Source organism: Perca flavescens, chromosome 8, assembly GCF_004354835.1.
Source record: "Perca flavescens isolate YP-PL-M2 chromosome 8, PFLA_1.0, whole genome shotgun sequence".
NCBI lineage: Eukaryota > Metazoa > Chordata > Actinopteri > Perciformes > Percidae > Perca > Perca flavescens.
Genome location: NC_041338.1, coordinates 12,600,015 through 12,619,196, shown reverse-complemented (window position 1 = coordinate 12,619,196; position 19,182 = coordinate 12,600,015). Strand labels below are relative to the sequence as shown.

The window sequence follows — 19,182 nt, the reverse complement described above, 5'->3', positions numbered from 1 at the left end:
GGCTTTCTGTTTGCAGAAGAGAGCCCACAATTATGGAAGTCCTCCCATCTTGAAAGGAAATCCTCCACTAATTATCTCTGAACAGAACCAAACTTCCCAGCGTTCAAGATGTCTATTAAACACACAAAAGTGTTGTGTTGGTGTTTGTGTGCGAGCTGCGACTGTAGCTTTCTTTGATTCCTGCATGACCTGATCAACAGCGAGGCCTCAATTGTAAGGGCGTTGGCACGGCCAGGTGGTAGCTCTTAGTTTGTTAGCAGTAAACTAATTTGGGGTTTAATGGAAAGTGTTTAAACATACAGTAGCACCACTACAAGTCTTGTTTATCCTTCCTTGTGCCGTAATAATCATTTCAACGTTACAAACAAGACTGTTTGCAAAGCAGGAGATAAAGAAAGGGACTATTTTGGGGCAGTTGTTTGCTTGGAGAAGCATTTGCTTATTCTGAGGCAGCTCGTTCCCAGGAGTTCAGAGCACAGCCTCGCTGCAGTTTTGCCTTTGTTTTGTTGTCTTCGGGATCTGTAGTTGAGAGGGCGTTCGGCGCCCCTCTTCTGTTCTCACAGTTTTTCAAACGAAATGTCTTCCACCACCTTCCCTCAAGTGAGTAATTGTGTACTAATGCAAGGGCTGGGTTCTGTAGTGAGGAAGTAAATTGCAATCATTCCTTAACACTTTCTTGTTGTGGGCCTGTTTTTTTTGTGTTGCTCCACTTTCTCTGTGGAGCGTCCAATGAAGGGTATTCTTTGAGTATACTCTCAGCCTATTTACTTTGCTGCAGATGGGAACAGTGGGGAAATGGCATTTCCTCTGCATGAACCAGTGGTTTGCCTAAGCGCTATTCAATTTAAACCTGCTTATCTTTCTGGCTTGGATAACAATATAAACAACATCCCTTTCCCACCAGTTTTAATGACGCAGTATCTGAATCAAAAAGCTAGACGCCAGTAGGCCTACTACATAGAAACGATTTAACGCCAAAGCAACAAATGCTTCATGACAATTTGAAGGCCATTTAATGCCTGTTACTTTATTATGATTTTAAAGAGTTCAACAGGTTAACATGCTGACGCATCAGCATTTACGCTTTGGTGTTTTAATGACCTGCTCTGACCCGAGCTGTCTTTATTTAAAGCTACTGGCTACCACTCATGTTTCAGTCTCACTCTCAATTTCCTAACCTCTCACTTTCATCCCCCACCCCCCCCATGTCCTCTTTGCTCCTCCCCTCTGCTCCCTTCTTGTCACAGGTATGGCCTCGCAAGTGCAAGTGTTCTCCCCTCACACTCTCCAATCAAGTGCCTTCTTTAGCGTGAAGAAACTGAAGGTGGAGCAGAGTTGTAACTGGGATATGACAGGGTACGGCACACACAGCAAAGTCTACAGCCACAACAGCAGCAAGAACTTGTCGGCCGCCAGTGGCCCCCTCGGCATCAACAACTCCCTGCAAGTCACCAGCTCCACCCTGCCCTACGAGCAGGCACTCATCTTCCCAGCCAGCTCGGGCCACATTGTGGTCGCCTCAGCCAGCAGCACTTCGGGGGCCGTGGGGTCTCTGCTGGGCAGCGGGGGTGGAGGCAGCAGCAGCAGCAGCAGTGGTGGCGGCGGCGGCAGCGGTGTGGGTGGCGGGGTTGGCGTTCACAACCTGACGCGCCGCAGCACGGTCAGTCTCCTTGACACCTACCAGCGATGCGGGCTTAAGCGCAAAAGTGAGGAGCTTGACAACAACAGCAGCGTGCACATCATCGAGGAGCACGGCCCACCGATGATCCAGAACGGTGCAGCCAGCGGAGCCACGGTGGCTACGGTGGCCACCGCCACCTCCACCGCAACGTCCAAGAACAGCGGCTCCAACAGCGAGGGCGACTACCAGCTGGTGCAACACGAGGTGCTCTGCTCCATGACCAACACCTACGAAGTGCTGGAGTTCTTGGGGCGAGGAACCTTTGGACAGGTGGTTAAGTGCTGGAAGAGGGGCACCAACGAGATCGTGGCCATCAAGATCTTGAAAAACCACCCGTCGTATGCACGGCAGGGTCAGATCGAGGTCAGCATCCTGGCGCGTCTCAGCACGGAGAGCGCAGATGACTTCAACTTCGTGAGGGCCTACGAGTGCTTCCAGCACAAGAACCACACGTGCCTGGTATTTGAGATGCTGGAGCAGAACCTGTACGACTTCCTCAAGCAGAACAAGTTCAGCCCCCTGCCGCTCAAATACATCCGACCCGTGCTACAGCAGGTGGCCACGGCGCTGATGAAACTGAAGAGCCTGGGCCTGATCCACGCTGACCTGAAGCCAGAGAACATCATGCTCGTGGACCCGTCTCGACAGCCCTACAGGGTCAAAGTCATCGACTTTGGCTCAGCCAGCCATGTGTCAAAAGCAGTCTGCTCCACTTATCTACAGTCCAGATACTACAGGTAAGAGCTTCTTGCTTTGACATGATAATTAGCTTGTTATGAAATGGCCATGAAAGACTTCATTTAGGCATTGTACGTAACACTGCGGATGCAAAGAGAAAAAGGAGCAAAGAAAAAGAGACGTGTCCCTCTGTCTGTTCCTGTTCGTTTTGTTTGGATGATCATTGGTGCTTTCTGCATCTTGTTTGATTTATCCCAGCTTTAATAGGAATGTTTTTTTCCGAGTTGGGTTGATTATTTGGCCAAACACCCATGATTGGCTGCCAGCCTTATGAGCTGCTGCTCAAGTTCTCTCTCTTCACTCCGATTTTTTCACTTTCTTTGCTTGTTTACCCCTGTAGTAGTTAACTCCCCCCCCCCATTTTCCAATGTGGGATAGAACAGTAAAACTCAAAGGCTTGCTGAGTAGCCAGCTGCTTATTGTGTTTAATGTGATAAAACAAGCATGTTGTAGTGTTACTTTGAAGATTAGCAAAGGCTTTTTATACTTCCACCAAAACTTGGTTTAAAATCTGGTTGAAATATTTGAAGCAATGAGATTTCTTAGTGTCTTTAAGAGGTTCAGGGGAGGAGGTGTTTTTTTTCCCCCCGTTTTTTCAATGGAGGGTTTTTTGAAAAGATCTCAGACAAACTCCCTCATTGACGAAGGGCACCAATCATGTGGGGTGGCAGCCTGCCCACAGGGTTCTATTCACCCCTCGGCTCCCCAGGCCCCTGGACCCCTCAGACCCCCATCACCATAGCTGGCTCCCATTTCCCCCCGGGATAGAGATGAGGGGTCAGCCTGAGTTCTCCTGTAATATGTGCCTGTAATCCACACCAGCGGGCCCTGCATTAGAACCAGATGAGTCCCCGGGAAGGCTTTTTCTTTCTTCTCCCAGTACTTCTTAAACAGTATTTTTTCGCCCGTAGCAAATAGTGTGTTTAGGTTTCAGCAGAGGCAGTGTTGGGGGGAACTGCGCGAGGAATCAAACATTGTCCATGTCCGTACAGAGAGAAGCTTTGTTTGGGGCCCAGGCCTGGTGCCGGGGCTGAGGGAAGAACAGGTGTGTGTGTAAGCCATGGTACCACACACATATACACACACACACACACACACGCGCACACACAAAACCACACACATATACCCATTGACACATGCCAGGTGGCAGCTCTGCAACTGCGAATAGTGTAGATTCTGTAGAGAGAAGTTTGTGGTCCCCATTTACTGGATTCTGAGTTTGGTTTTGTTATCTTTACAGTTTATCACTGGCTTTTTAAATGTGCTACACTGAAGACCATTGTTTCCTGTTAAAACAGGAAGATGGCAAGGTTTAGACAGTAGAGAGAACAGGTGAACAGTAATGGGATTCAAACTGCTGCATTTGGGGAAGATTAAAAAAACAATCAGAAATCCTCAGATCCTGATCTGTTATAGCATCTGACAGGTGTATTATTTTATCCGAGCTATAGTTGTTATTGAACTGTATTTTATGAACACTTCTTCTCAACTTACAATATATATCCCCGTATGGGAACTGGATTGTACAATGTCAACAGGGCAGTGCCGTTCTATCCGTTTAAGTAGCTCGTCATGAAGTAAACACCACTAGTTGTCCTGCTGTTGTTGCTCCTGGGCTGTACGGCAACAAGCAGGCCATAAAATGTTCCTGTCTGTTTTCTCGGGGAGTGACGAGTGGAGGAGAGCGGAGAGATCATCCCTTCATTTCCTCTTGGCAGCGTTGGAGGGGAAAGAAAGGCTGACATTGACCAGAAAATTACCCACCAGCCACCAAAACCAAGACCAGGGACTTGGTGACCCTGGTTTGAGGCATTGGGAGTGGTGTGTGTGTGTGTGTGTGTGTGTGTGTGTGTGTGTGTGTGTGTGTGTGTGTGTGTGTGTGACACACACAGGCTTTTCCGTAATGCATCTTTTCATGTACGTACAGTATTTCAACTACAAGAGTGTGTTTGCTTTACCAGGTTTCATTGTGAGGAATGAGGCAAGTCTTTCAATTCAATTCAATTCAAAGAATGAGCTCACGGGGGACGAGCGCTACGGGTGTCTCAGCATCACATGCCGTTTGGGCAGCAAACAAACCTCGACTGCGGGTAGAGTTCATGGCGAGTTCAAAAGCGAGGAGAACATCAAACAATCTTTGATGATTTCAGATGAGACGATTGCAGGATAGTTTCTGTTTCTGTACTGCAGACGGTACCTTTACAGGGTAGAGATTACATACAGGTGGGATTTGCCAGCTCCAACCTGCCGGCTCTGTGTTACTCTATATCTTTCACAATAGCAAAAACACCCCCCCCGTCGTCTTCTTTGATTCCTGTTAAATAAAATATCTGTGTTAGGGCAGGGTTCCATTTAAAAATGTTCTATACCGGTACAGATACCGCAAATGATACTTTTTTTTTTTATACCAATTTTTAAAAATCCAATCCATCAATTAGTTTTCAGCTCCTTTACACCTGTGTGATGCACACTGTAGTCTCAAAATACAACAACACACACACATAAGCCCCATCTCTGTGCGTAACAGTGTTTTTCCTGCTTGCCTCTAAAACATGTAACGTTAGACAGCCAATCACCAGCATTATTAGTACTTGGTAGAAGCATGCTGCAGGCTTTTTGGCTCACTGACGCTAATGAGAGCTACTCCTTAGGTATTGAAATCTGGCATTGAATGACATGGCATTTTTTGATACTCGATACTATGGAAGCCATTCGGTCCGTGCCTGTCAACATTGATTATTGGTACCTTGCCCTAATCTGTGTCTTGTATTGCACTTAAGTTTTTGTTTCTGGTTGATATGGTGAGGTGACAGTAGATATGGCAAGGATGGATGAAAAAAAAAGAGTAATTTTAAGCCCATTGAAGACATCATACATCCAAAGCCATTATCGCCCGCTTTTGCTTACATCCATTTGGTTGGAGTTTCATATCCCTCACACGTGGCTGTTTGCATTTTGGCTGCCGTAGAATAGCGTCGCATGTGCTCTAAGAGCCTTTCAAATGACTTATAGATTTTTTTCCGCAAGGTTGACTCATGCAAATAAAACATTAGCATTCAAGGTAAACAAGGGATGTGCTATTTGCAAGAACATCTCGCAGGTTGCTTAGAGTCTTAACTTTGTTCGCTTCAGTGCTTAGCGAATACAGGCTCGTGTAGCTGAGCTCATCTATCCTTGTCAAATAGGCCTGTCTGGAGCACTTCTACACTCAGTGCCAATGCACTCGAATACAGTCTCCCTACTATTATTTAATTATTACCTTAACCTTAATTATTGAGTGGCGTTTACGTTGTCACAACATCAACTTGTGACCTACCCTGGTTCTTTTACCCTTGTCTCCTTTCCTGCTACCTTTCTCCTTAATAATGTAGCAGGTAAGCCGGCTAGTCAAGCCTACCTTTTGCCCGATAAAGGGATTATTGTCTTGTCCCAGTTTTGTCCCAGGCTCGTTTGTCCTATTTACTTCATTGGTTGAAGTCCATGAGATGGGTGGAATTATTTAAGTTTATGTTATGTTTCCTGAGGCAGTGCAGCTAGCAGCAGCCGGCCATGTGGAGGCTGCTGCTAGAGAAAGCGAGGGGGAACGTGCAGACAGAGGAAGGGATGTCAAGAGAATATACTCTCTCACCCTACGGGACTGTCTGCTGGACTGTCCAAAGGCCTTGTCATTTAGGTAATGGGATTCTGGTGTCTCCAAAGGATTGCTCTGTTTCCATGTCTTTTTTTGTATATCAATTAGAGGTCTGCATGGGTATGGAACTGAAGCTGGTGCCTGGCTCCATAGCTGCGACTTTCAGACACCAACTCAGACTACCAACTGAGCCTAAATGGGGTTCCCAAATTTGAAACCTGAACCCAAATCCATATTATAATGTACTTTCATATATTCTATCTCGGTTCATGCGAATCACAAAAAAACTTCTCATCACAGAATGCCTAGACATACACTTAAGGGGTTAGTATATACTGTATATTAGGGGTGTACGATTCAGAAAATGTCTCGATTCGATTCCGATTTTTAGGCTCACGATTCGATTCAATATAAAAATTTTTGATTCAAAAACGATTCTATATATATATATATATATATATATATATATATATATATATATATATATATATCTTATACATCCCTTATTACATTCATGTGGATGTTTTATTTAGTTTATTTAGTATCTTTTATTGTCCATATTATTCATGTGGATTTGTTATTTGTTATTTTATCATCCTGTTATGATGTATGTGTATGTTGTGTGTGATGTCTGTAAGATACTGGGAACTTGAATTTCCCCTTGGGGATCAAAAACGTATCTATCTATCTATCTATCTATCTATCTATCTATCTATCTATCTATCTATCTATCTATCTATCTATCTATCTATCATGTGATTGCAGTAGACGTACAATAAAAATAAATAAATCTAAAAAATGTAAAAATAAAAAATAAAAAAAAATATGAATCGATTTTTGGAATTCTACGAATTGATTTTGAATCGGTAGAGCTTGAATCGCGATTCGAATACGAATCGATTTTTTTGCACACCCCTACTGTATATGTCATTATATTCCCCACACGCCTTTCTAACGTCAAAATATGGCGGAAATGCGCCTAACTATTTTTGTAACTTCAGGAAACTCGGCAATTCGACAGTCACACCCACTTCACGCACCAACTGGCCAAGGTGTGTGCAGAGGTGAGAAATTATGCAGAGCTTAAACTTCTCTCTCAAGCTCTCTTTTTCCTTCGTACTTTTTGTGTGTACGAATGAGTGCAACACTATGAACGGCTCTCCGTGGAGCGTGCACCATTTCCCCCATATTTAAATAATTCATTAAGCCCCTCTCTTTCCGCCCCACCTTTGAGTCCATTGTTCTTTTCTTTCTTTTGCTTTTTCCGTGCACATACAGAAAGGCTTTCTCACACTGGCAGTTTTACAGAGGCTTGCCTAATTGCCACTAGACAGAGGGAAAGAGAAAGACAGAGCAGTTTCCCCTAGTAATTAAACATCTTAATATTAACAACCTGGGAGCCTGAAGCTGTATTGCACATACTGCACACGTCAGCACCTGCCAGCTTGTACTTGCACACATCACAGACTTCGTACTTACACGTGCGTGAGAGACCTACAGTATATGGTACATACGCTACAGCAGTAGAGCCTGAGGAATTAGCCTATTAGATATTGTGAGTGAAAGGAAAATGAGTCAACAGCGTCTGAGAGGGAGGAAAGGGCTCGTTGATGTCACCAGCGATCTGAAGTGGCCAGTGTCTGTATACTCTCAGTGCTTATCAGTGTGAAGCGAAAGGCCTCTGGCAGAAGAGATCTGAATGCATCCAGATCACAAAAAGCTCATATTATGGAACTCTCCGCACTTTCTAATTTTAGAGCCTGTATCTTTTTATTGATGGTGGCAGTAAAAGATGGGTGCAGCTGATGCTACAGTAGGATCTCTGACACCGCCGGGCTTATGTCAAAACCTTAACAACTGATGAAATATGTATCTCTCCATCAAGGGGTGGTGCCGTCACTGCCGGGGCTGAGGCAGGTAAGACGAGCCCCTGCCCCACCTGTCTATCTGTCTCCTCTATCTGTTGTTAGCGTCGCACAACCAGACAGACAGGGCAGGCGTTCCAGCACATTTACCCTGCCTCCGTGCGAAACATCAAGGGGTGTTTTAATGAATGAGGTTGCTATTAGTTACTGTTCTTTGAAGCGTGTGTTAAAGTGTGCGCGCGTAATGCGTTATGTGCCAGAAGAGAAAGAGAACGGTAGGTAAACGGCAGGATCGGGTTGCCACAGAGGAAAGATGGATTTAAAAAAGAAAAGAAAAAAGAAAAAAGGACAGAAAGGCAGATTCGCTCAGTGGCAGCGGCGCTGTTAATAGTGCAGGTGTTGTTTATGTGAGGTTTCTCAAGAAAGTATCTGGAACGGGAAAAGGAGAATGGGGGAGAAGAGGGTGGAGGAACGGAGGTGGGGGTGTTTAGAAGGTGGTTGTTTTGCATTCCTCACCAGCACCTGGAACAGCTCCCCCCCCCCCTCCAGCAGTGGCAGATTATTACTAATGCAGATGAGCTTTCATTAGGTTCAGCCTGACTGGGTGGTTGCTGTGGCACGTTGTGACTTTTTTTTTTTTTTTTTTTTTTTTTGCTGACTTTCTGGTTTATTTCGTTTTTTTATAGTTTTTTTTCAGCTTTATATTTCAAGTTTGCGAACACTAAGGGCCGGGGCCATCCAGTCGTTGTTGACAGTAGATGCTGAAATCGTCGGATATTATCACAAACTGGTATATAAAAGGAAAGACCCGTAAAATGATAATTACTGCTCCCTGTATTCACTGCTGTGCTTTTTATGACAGTCATAACACCTTAGTATGCATGACAGAATCCTAATAACCTGTTCCTCATTTATAATTTGCCTCTGGGCAGCTCTTCCATGTGTCTCCACAGAGCAGCCGGCAAGCAGGAGACAAGTAGCAGCTAAGCTAATTAACCACCGGTAGTCAAGCATAAGAATCAGAACATAATAGTAGTCAAGCACTCACAGTCATTTTGAGAAAAAAAAACCCAATAATGAATGAGAATTATTTAACTCTTTAAAAGGTTAAAGTGAACATGGCCACCTGGCTGATGGATACACCTATCCCCGGGTGGGTGGGTGTGTGTTTGTGCACCCCTGTTACTGTAGGACTTTGTGCTCCTACGATAAGACAGAGCTTTCTGATTTTCACCACATCGTTTCATCCTGGCTACTTGTCTTTGTTCTCCCCTCGCAGTTCAATTTCCATACATTTCCCAGGATATTAAGCTGACGGAAATTAAGCCGCCTTGATAAAACTCTGCGAGCCGTCCCACTTAATCTCACTGAGGCTGCGATCCGTCTGCTCTATATTGATTGGCTTATTTGAAACATAGGATTTTTCCTCACCTAAGCTTTTTGGGTTAGTTAGCAAATGTTGGCAGCACACAAGTAACTTGTGCTACAGGTGTTTGTAGAGTTGCTGCATAACACCGCAGGCTAACGGAGAAAATCATTAAAATGTCCAGACTCAACTGTTGTGGGTTACAACCACGGAACTATGGAATTTTGTTTCCCACTGAAATCATTAACTGGACAGGTGAAGTTTCTCTCAGCAGTAGTCGAATATTCATTTTCCTGCTTGCCACAGATTTGTCTTTCTTCTCTGGAGTCAAGCACCAGTGGGTTGGCAGGGTGATGGCTGCCATCAGCGGCTGACCTGCACAGGTGCCCCCGGGTTTTAAATAAATGATGAGGCCTCCTGCTGATACCCCCCCCCCTTCCACCATTCCTGTATGCCCGCCATCCTTCCGCAGGGAGCTCCAGAAAAGGGGTAGCCCCCACCGCTGCACGCTGCCTCTGCTCCTTCCCGCCCTCCTTCCCTTTCTCTTCTTCCCCACCTCCCCTCACCTCTTCCATCCACTCGCATGAATATTTAAAACCTAGCACCAGGATGGAAACTATGCAGCAAGGGCAATGAAGACTTGTTAAAGAGAAAAAAAAAAAGAAATGTTCATTTTGGGACTCCTAACATTATGAGGCAGGTCATGGGAGTATTGATGAAATTCAGATTGGTCCGATTACAGAGGGGGAGAGTTATAAAAACTAAGTCGGAAAGACAGACAGACAGACAGACAGACAGACAGACAGACAGACAGACAGAGAGCAGGAGAGACTGACCCAAGCTATAGCTGTCCAGCCGGGGGAGAGGATCGGGGGGGGATTGGGGAGGCCTGGCAGGGACCTGCAATTGGCTCCATGCTGGCTGTGTGTGTGTGTGTGTGTGTGTGTGTGTGTGTGTGTGTGTGTGTGTGTGTGTGTGTGTGTGTTCGGACTGACTGCCACTTTGACAGAGAATGCCTGGTGTGCAGAGGCCCATGCAGGCTCCCATGAAGTTTTCAACAGAACAAAACAGATGCATTTGTTTTCTCAATTGGAGGAATTTGCTAATGTGCATATACAAGGGTAAATAGTTTGGCTAATTTGCGGCAGGCAAGTGGGCAGAGCTCTCCGTCGTTCAGCCAGTCAGCCAGCTGGGGCCCCTGTGTTGGGAGAAAAAAAAAAAGGCTTTGATGACCCCCCCTCCCATCTCTCTCTCTTCATTTAGTATCATCCCTGGCCCAACATAATAATAACTTGATTTTCCTCTTACTGCCATTTTAACGATTTGATCCGCTTGCTTTTATGTCCCGCCTCTCTCTCCCTTTTAAATGTGTTCATCGTGCTTGATAGAAGATGTTTGACAGCCCAGTTAAACATAGCTCATATTCACTGTGACAGTTGTCGCTCTATACATTTTTTTGTTGTTGCTATTTTTCATTGCAGATGGCAGAATTAAATGAGGCTCTGTTCTTACCGCACAGGCTATTTCCAGCACCACTCATAAAGTCATAAAGCGACATCGCCATGTGACTTTTAGATTCCAATTATTAACGGCTCACTTTGTTCATATTTATGGGAGTCGATTTTAGAAAGGATCAGGAGTGTTTTATAAAAGATATGTCGATTTAGTAAAGAGGGAAATATGAGAAGAGAATGGTATCCCGGGTTTGATTCACAGTAAGTCTTTTTTTTTTTATATACCATTTAAGAAATGTATGGATCAACAAAAGGGTAGAGGGGCAAGGGATGTTTATGACATGACATTTATTAACACAGAGACTCTGATGTATCTATCTGTTTTTATTGTGCAGTAGCCTTTCACAGCAATCTTGTTTGGATGTCATTGGCAAAGGTTTCAACAGAATGTACGTCAGCATTGTCATTCTTTTATCGACCTTGTTTCTCAGTGAACTCCTCACAAATGGTCGTCTCCAGGATTTTTTCCGGAGGATGAGCCAGAGGAGCTTTCCATAGAAATTGTTTCTTTTGGAATATGAAGACCACTCGAGATTCTGTTTAGTAGCAGCAGTATGCTAGTCATAAAACAGGTTGGAAGCAAATCCTATTTCACCCAAGCTTGATAAATAATTTAAAATGACTAATAGTGCCTTGTGACACAGAATGTATCGCTGTGGTGTATCAGATTCCGGCGGTTTTGGCCTGAGGCGTAATTTGTTTGGAAAAATAATTACTCCTGTATTGGATCATGGTTAAATATTAAAGGGGTTAGCATTAGGAATGGGGCAGCTTACAAGGGAGTTTTAGTCTACATCTGTGCTTTAGACATCATTTCAGCAGACCACAAGGGGGGGGGGGGATTGCTGGATTTTATTGCTATATTGCTAAATTTCACCCCAAAAAAAAGCCCAATGCAAACTAATGAACTTCTCCTGTGTGATTTGCCACCGAGCTTTGACGACTAAGCCCAGTGTTTTATGAGCGAGGAGCGTTGGATTGTCTGTTGAGTTCAGCTGGTTATTGAGTGCACAAGCTGGGAGGCAGCAAAGAGCATTAAGAGGCTATATATCAGCCTGCAGAGGAACCCCCCAAAAAAAAAAAAAGCATGTTCCATTGAGATTATAGATAACAAAGAGAAGGAAAAGCAGAAATACTACAATAAAAAAGACGAGAAAAAGAAAGAATAGGCTACTGAATGTGAACAGTAGCTGCTCAACCATACTAGACATGCGTGTGTGTGTGTGTGTGTGTGTGTGTGTGTGTGTGTGTGTGTGTGTGTGTGTGTGTGTGTGTGTGTGTGACACTGGCTGATTAAACACAGAGCTTATGTCCTGTCCGCTACACACAACCTGTTCAATGTTCACATCCTCAAACCACCTAATGGCCCTGCAGGATCGACTCATTTACAGCATGTAGGGAAGGTCTTTGCACACACACACACACACACACACACACACACACACACACACACACACATATATATATATACAGTAAACACATGCAATGTGGAACCAGGTTTTTGCCCCTAACCGGCAATCGCTGAGCTGAGAAAACACGGCATCTCTGCGTGTTATCAGCATGAACTGAACATAACTCACATCACCCCCTTTAAACACAGCATTGACGTCAGGGAGGCAGCAACACACACACACACACACACACACACACACACACACACACACACACACACACACACACACACACACACACACACACACACAGTCTTTCATTACAGCCTGAATCTATATATCATCAAACAGATGGCTTCTTTTTAAACAAGGACAGCGTTGTTGTCTGAAGGGTAAGGAGTCTCAGCGCATCAGCCAAATTAAAGCTCAAACCGGTGCCTCGACAGACAGGACAACTGAGGCAGGGTCTGGAAAGGTAAGGTCTTGCCGCACCTTATTAATCGCTCTTACTATAACTGTGTGCTCCAGGTCTCATCTTTTCCAGATCCTGCTACAGTGTTGTCCTTGCACCCAGTGGAAGGGAATTACATGCATCTCCCCCTCCTCTGTGGTTCTATATATGATATTACATACACACTTTGGCTTCAAGCGGACTCCATTCAACATCAACATACAAACCAGGCTTTCACAGGTCATTTCAAGCAGACGTTCGCAGGTCATTCACCAACACTACGCTTTCACTGCTAATCAAGAGCAACTAAGGCTTACATTACAAAGCGCATACACATGTTTTCTGTAGACATTCCATTTAAGGCTTGAGCACCTTAGTGTAAATCAAAAGCGCAGTAATAGACATTTTACACAAATCCATTAACACACACCACGGATCCTGCACAAGCTGCTTTCAGCACGCAAATAAACAGCATAATGCTCTCGTTTGAGCAGGAAATGCGTTAAACATCAAAGACTTAAATGAGACTTCCTTGCGTCTTTTGGAAGTGCATACAAATCTTTTTCTACCCGTTTTCTGTTCTGTGTCACAATGAATTACGAACATTAACAAGCATCATTTCACATGTGTTCTAAAAAGAGTCTCTCTGTTGCGGCCGTCACCATAGCAACCAAGGCTCTTGTTCCAAAATTGTCTATATGTGCCTCTGAAGGTGCAACACCTGAATTAGACCGGGGCTGTTTTGATCTGCCTGCCTGGCCCAACCAACAGCTGTGTACTTTAGGGACAGGGAGGGCCCTTGAGCCACACTCTCATCTCTCTGCTATTGTTTGCCCAGGTGGGCCAGGGCCAGCCCCCCCCCCCCCCCAGCCCCCCACCACCTCTCTTTCGCTCTCTCTCTTTTCTCTGCCCAGCTCTCCTCCTCCCTTTCACTATCTCATTCCCTCTCCCTCTCTTGCTCTCGAGTTCTTCCTCTTCCTCCCGCGCTTCTCTCCGTCTTTGTTCCACAGGGACCTGTGGTCCAACTGAAGCTCTCGGTTACACAAAGAAACCAAATTGGCTTTCATCTGCAGCCTGTTAGCAGCTGTGTGCATTGTGCGTTTGTGCTCCCTCTCAGCGCGGAAAAAAAGCATAGATTTTACCCATGACAGTGTTGTTATTATTGGCTTTGAGTCAAAGCTGTCCTTGCGGAAACGCTTTCTTCTTGTTACAACTCCGGAGTAGATTTCCAATTCTTTTACTAACTAAGTGTTACTAAGTCTTTGGCGTGACTTTGCTGTTAGCAGTGCTGTCAAAGATGTTTGCATCTTTCTGGTTTTGCAGCAGGTTTTTAAATGCAAACGTAGGATGATGTTGAGGAGCCCCCAGAGGTCCATCCTCCACTTCCATCCTGGGTCAATATTCGTGCCAAGCTCCTGACATAACACACGTAGGTGCTCGAGGTGCACAAAAAAGAAAACCCAAAGGGCCACACCAACCCTGTTGTTCACAGTGTCACCATGGTGACAATAAGGCTTTAAAATCAGGAGTCAGTCAGCTTTTTAGGTGTGTTCATTCACCATTCCCACTGAGTGTGTTTTTTGAAAGAGTAAGAAAGTGGGAGAGATGGCCCACTTACAGTAGTGTACCCAGAGTTCCTGGCCTTGTACACAGCACTGCTCATGGCACTGAGAAGAACAGCTGAGAAAACAGCAGGGAACTTTCATTAGTGATCCCCTGCCCCTTGTCCCCCCCCCCTTTCCACTCTTCGCTTCTTTTTACATCTTTCCATCCGTCGTCATCCTCCCTAAACCCTCCCACCCTCCCTCTCCCCGATGTCCTCCCGTCTCTGTCCATCCCTCTCTTTCTCTCTCCCATTTCCTTTATCCTGACCTCTGCCCCTTACGCAAATCTGCCTGGCATTTCAATCATCACAGCCAGAGGACATATAGGATCACAGAGCCTCATCCCTCTCAGCTGGCCATAAGGGCAGAGAGCTTCCACAGTACAGTATATGCGCTTAGCATTGGATTTCTCCTTACAGTTGTTGGGTATCTGAGCAGGAGCTTTGCATCAGCATGTTTCAGAAGATTCAACAGATCCTAGGCTAGTAAGATGCATTGAATATAAAGGATAGACAAATAAATATCTAACTGAAATCTTTTCATATACTCATGTACAGCATATGTGGCACTGAGGAGTTGTGGGGGGGAAAAGTGTAAATATGGGTACTGTTCTTTCCTTTTAGCACAGTAAACAGGTGGTTGAGACAAAAAGGAGGTCAGGTACTGTATTGTATGCCTTCCTCTGTGCAGGTGTTTGTGTGCTAACATGTGTCCTACAATCAAATACCTGTACCCACAAGCATCACAGACACCGTCGCTGCTACGGAGCTAACTCCGCTGCTCTTGAATCAGTCAAAGGCAAGCGTTACTGCAGGAAGAAAGGAGTTTAACAGACTCCTTGAACTCGTGTGCATGTCTACGTGCTTGGGTCTCTCTCTTTGAATCGTCAGTGCACACTGCAGCTCAAATCAATCATAACAGCGCCAGAAATGCCAGCATTAGTTAAAAAAAAAAACCTGTTTGTTTGTTTGTTTGTCTGTCTGTCTTTTCTTCACAAAAGCAGTGGGGGGGGGGGGGGGGGGGCAGTGGGTGACTAAAAGTGCAGTGAATCGTAAATGAGTCAAGGAGAGTGTTGGTGCAGTGGAGAGGCTCAGTGTGATAGCACCAACTACCTGTCACATTTCTGTCTCCTCTTTTGTTTTCAGCCTAAAAACAATCTTTCTCTTTCTCCTTCGCAAGCTCTACCGAGTCGTGATTTATGAAAAGAAGCCATTTTGTGGGGCTAATTGCCTAAAGCCGGGCTGCTGAAGCATCTGAGGACAAGTCATAACAGCCCTTTCAGATATACTGCAGACAGCTGAAGCAGGGCAGACCCTGGACAAGAGTAAATCATCGGCCCCAAATGTTGAGCCCTCGTACAGCAGATGCTGATCCTCAGTTTGCTCTCACCACTTGAGCCCCATTTTTGAAAGCTTTATTTTACAGCAAGTTGGCTGGAGCAGAGCACTGTACTTTTACAAATATATTAGAATTCATAGATTATTTCTGCCCGAAAGACAGACAGTTAGGCAACTGTGTTCATTAAAATGCCCTCCAAGTAAGTGCAACAGCATGCTCCGCCACACCTACCGCCTCCTTTCCCGTTCTTAAGCCAGGAGTGAGGAGTGCTATTTGCATTACAAGGTTCCTGTGGAGCAGAATAAAACGCAGACAGAGCTGTGAGCAAAACGAACACTTTCAGGGTGGCCCTGCGCTAATTGCAACTGGGGTGCATTTACTGATTATAGTTAAGTGGTCCAAAATGGTCCCCTGCTCTCTGTTACATTGACCCACTCCCTCCCCTGGTGGATGTGGTCAATAGCAGGCCTGTTGAGATGCCTTTCCACTGAGGGAAGAAAACAGGGTCCAATCAGGCCCCGTCTCCTCGCTTCATCGCAAAGCACACGGGAAAGGATAGTCAGAGGGAGGGATCGCTGAATTTAAATCAGAGTTTATAACAAGGTGAATAATGGAGTGGGGTCAACAGGAAAGCAGCAGGCTGCTTTTATTTCATAATTGACAAGCATGTCGAAATACATGTTGAATTAAAAGACATATACCAAATTAGATCTGCAGACGCTAAAATGATTCCCCTTAAGTGTGAACAGTGACCGAAAAGAAGATTCAACCCATTTGTGTGCTTGAGGCCGCGTCTTTTTTTTTTTTTTTTGTGAGCGCATGTGCTGCTCATGACTATTCATGTTGGCCTGCAAAAACATGCAAGTGTGGTCAAATGGAAATTAATGGAATGCAAAGTGGAATGTAAATGTAGTTGCAGAGGTGGTGGGGGGGAATGAAATCCTTGCCAAAGATCTGGGAAGGTTGCATGCGTAGACGGGACCAGGTCAGTGTTTTGTATTCCCTCTCCTCCGTAACAGGGGGCCCCCCGCAGCGGGAGAGCAGGCCGGGGGGGGGGGAGATATAACAGCCACTGGATCACACAGGCTTTGATCTCCCCTCTGGGTTCCTGAGCGTCTATGGGATAGACTTTAGGTCTACTGATGAAGAGGTGGAGATCTCATACCCCCTCTAGTGCTGGCCCACTAGCAGTTCTCTCGATCTTTTTTTTTTTTTTATCACACACATACACATACATTATCTTTAGCCTGGGTGTCATTTCTTGGAAGTACTGATGGATTTGTTTGCATTTTTTCTTTATCCACATGCATAAATATCGAGTGATGCAAAAGTTGACTCACTCTGCTTTTCTTGATTGTAGCCTTCCTGAAGTTCCAAGAGTTATTTCCTTCGAAATGTTTTTTTTCTCAGAGGGGGTTTGAGTCTTACAGCAGGTCTAGTGTTTTACATAACCCTGACACAGTGATGTAATTCCTTCTTCCCCTGAATGCTGGTGTCAGAAACACTGGGCTGCGTCCCTCTAGCCGTTCGGTCTGCCCCTGTGTCATAATCTCTCTCATGCCTGGCCTGATCCCGCTCCAATTTATGTAATTAACTGATGTCACTGCTCTGGATTGCTTGCAAATAAAGTATCACTGCAGCCCTGATTTCCCTAAAAGTAACTAATCCTTGAGGACCTAAGGTCTATTAAGGCTGTTATTCACATAGCCTACAGTTATATGAGAAGGGATATTAAACGGCAGAAAATAACAAGCTCCATTACATAAACATGGAGAAGCAATCGGGGTAGAAAAAAAGGTTTCTTTTATTATAAGAACTAGCGAAATTACTACATGCCAATTAAAGTGTTTTATGAGTTTGGCTTGCTGATGTAGAGGGTTTTTGTGTGTGTGTGTGTGTGTGTGTGTGTGAGAGAGAGAGAGAAGTGAGAAATGGGTTAGCTTTGTGTGACTAATACAGCACACAACCTGTGCTTTTAGAGCACAAATACTAACAGAGCACTTAACAGCCAGGCTCTGCTTACAAAAAAAAAAAAAAAAACTCCTTTTATAGCTGGGTGGACCTCCTTTTGTTTGTGAACATGGCGGGCAGTTTGCACTCCTGTATGCACATCTGTGTGTGCAAGCACAAACAAACATCCAACTGTGCTGGACGATTACATTTCCAGGGCATGGTCAGTGGCTCGTATGAGCTCATGCATCCATACAGTGTGAAGAAAGGCAAACGTTCTGGCAAGCGAGCAGACCTGACCTAAAAACAGTCAGACAGACATATAGGCAGACACTAAAGCCAGATAGAGCAGCAGGCATACAGAGAGACAGGCTGGCAATCTAGCAGATTGGTAAGAAATAGACAAACAGACCCACAGACAGATAGTGGGGGGGCAGGGTCTTGCTGCAGGAAAAAAGGCAGAGACAGGCACCTTCATAAACATTTAGGTTAGACAGACTGGGTGAATGTGTCAGGCTTTGCAGCTGCCCTCAGACATAGATCACCAACATAGAACCAGCCATCCAGGACACATCACATCGCTCAAGGCCCAATGTCGGCGCTCCCGACTGGGGCAGGGACTCTGCCTCCCTTCCCTGGAGGGAAGGAGATCCAAGGACGTCTCCTGAAGTTTCCATGGTTGCATATCTCAGCTAGATCGAGCCTTGTTTGTTTCGCCTGCAACATGCCTCACTGCACCGACCCACATTAACGAAGTGCTTCGCAGACTTAACCCTTGGGTGGCCAGCTAGACGGCCAAACTAGCACCCATTTGCACGGCACAGACGTGCCATTTGTTCTGTGTTCTCATTCCTTCGCTGCCGTGACATTTAGGCTAACATGTGATGGGAAATGAGCTCGGTTTGTGTTTCCCTGTTTCTTATGCACCATGCCTGGAGGTAATGAGGGGGAAAAAGGCCAGAGGAGAGGGGTGGGGTCAATATGCTAATAGTGGGTGTACATTTTGATGCCTCACTACCAGCATGGAGTGGTTTGGAGAGACGGGCTATCATTCTCCACCTCCTTTCTCCTCATTATCCTCCCACGTCTCTCTCCATCTCTGTCCTCCCCCATCCCCTGCTTTCTGCTGTCATCTCTCTCCATGCCCTTCACTATCTCCTCCCCCCCCCCCCTCCGCTGCATCTCCCTCCTGGTACTCCTCACCTACACCCCACTCACCCCCCACCAAACGCCTCTCTCCCAGAATATGAGATACATTTGTTTTCCTGCGCCAGGCTACGGGAGTGGGGACGCGTGGCATGCAAAAGTGCTGATGTGTTGGTTTCTGGGTAATTATAACATCCCTCGGTCTCCAAGAAAACTCTAAACTAATGTTTAATTTGCCTCTCCGCTCAAAGGAAGCCCTCCTTTGTTATTGCGTGGCAATTAGCCGGAGCCAAGGCCCAGGCATTTCCTGTGATTGTTGTGATTTGCATAGCGAGCGAATCAGAGAGAGTATCAAGACCCTATACCCCTCTTCTCTCACTGCCATTACAGCCACCCACTCCTCCTTTCCTACCTCTTTCACTTCCTCCCCTCCCTTTACCCCCCCCCCTTGCTACACTGAATCTCCATCAGTGGCTTAGCAACTGAAACTTCAACCCCTGTGTCTAA

General features: G+C 45.4%; 1 protein-coding gene across 2 annotated transcripts in view; it reads left to right on the top strand.

The window, feature by feature from the left end:
- The window catches only part of hipk2 (homeodomain interacting protein kinase 2), a 77,739-nt gene that overhangs the window by 16,802 nt on the left and 41,755 nt on the right, over nucleotides 1-19,182 (top strand). For both annotated transcript variants that reach the window (XM_028584883.1, XM_028584882.1), the window contains exon 2: nucleotides 1,248-2,418. In XM_028584883.1, the coding sequence (XP_028440684.1) occupies nucleotides 1,248-2,418 (1,171 nt within the window). The remainder of the gene's footprint in view (nucleotides 1-1,247; nucleotides 2,419-19,182) is intronic.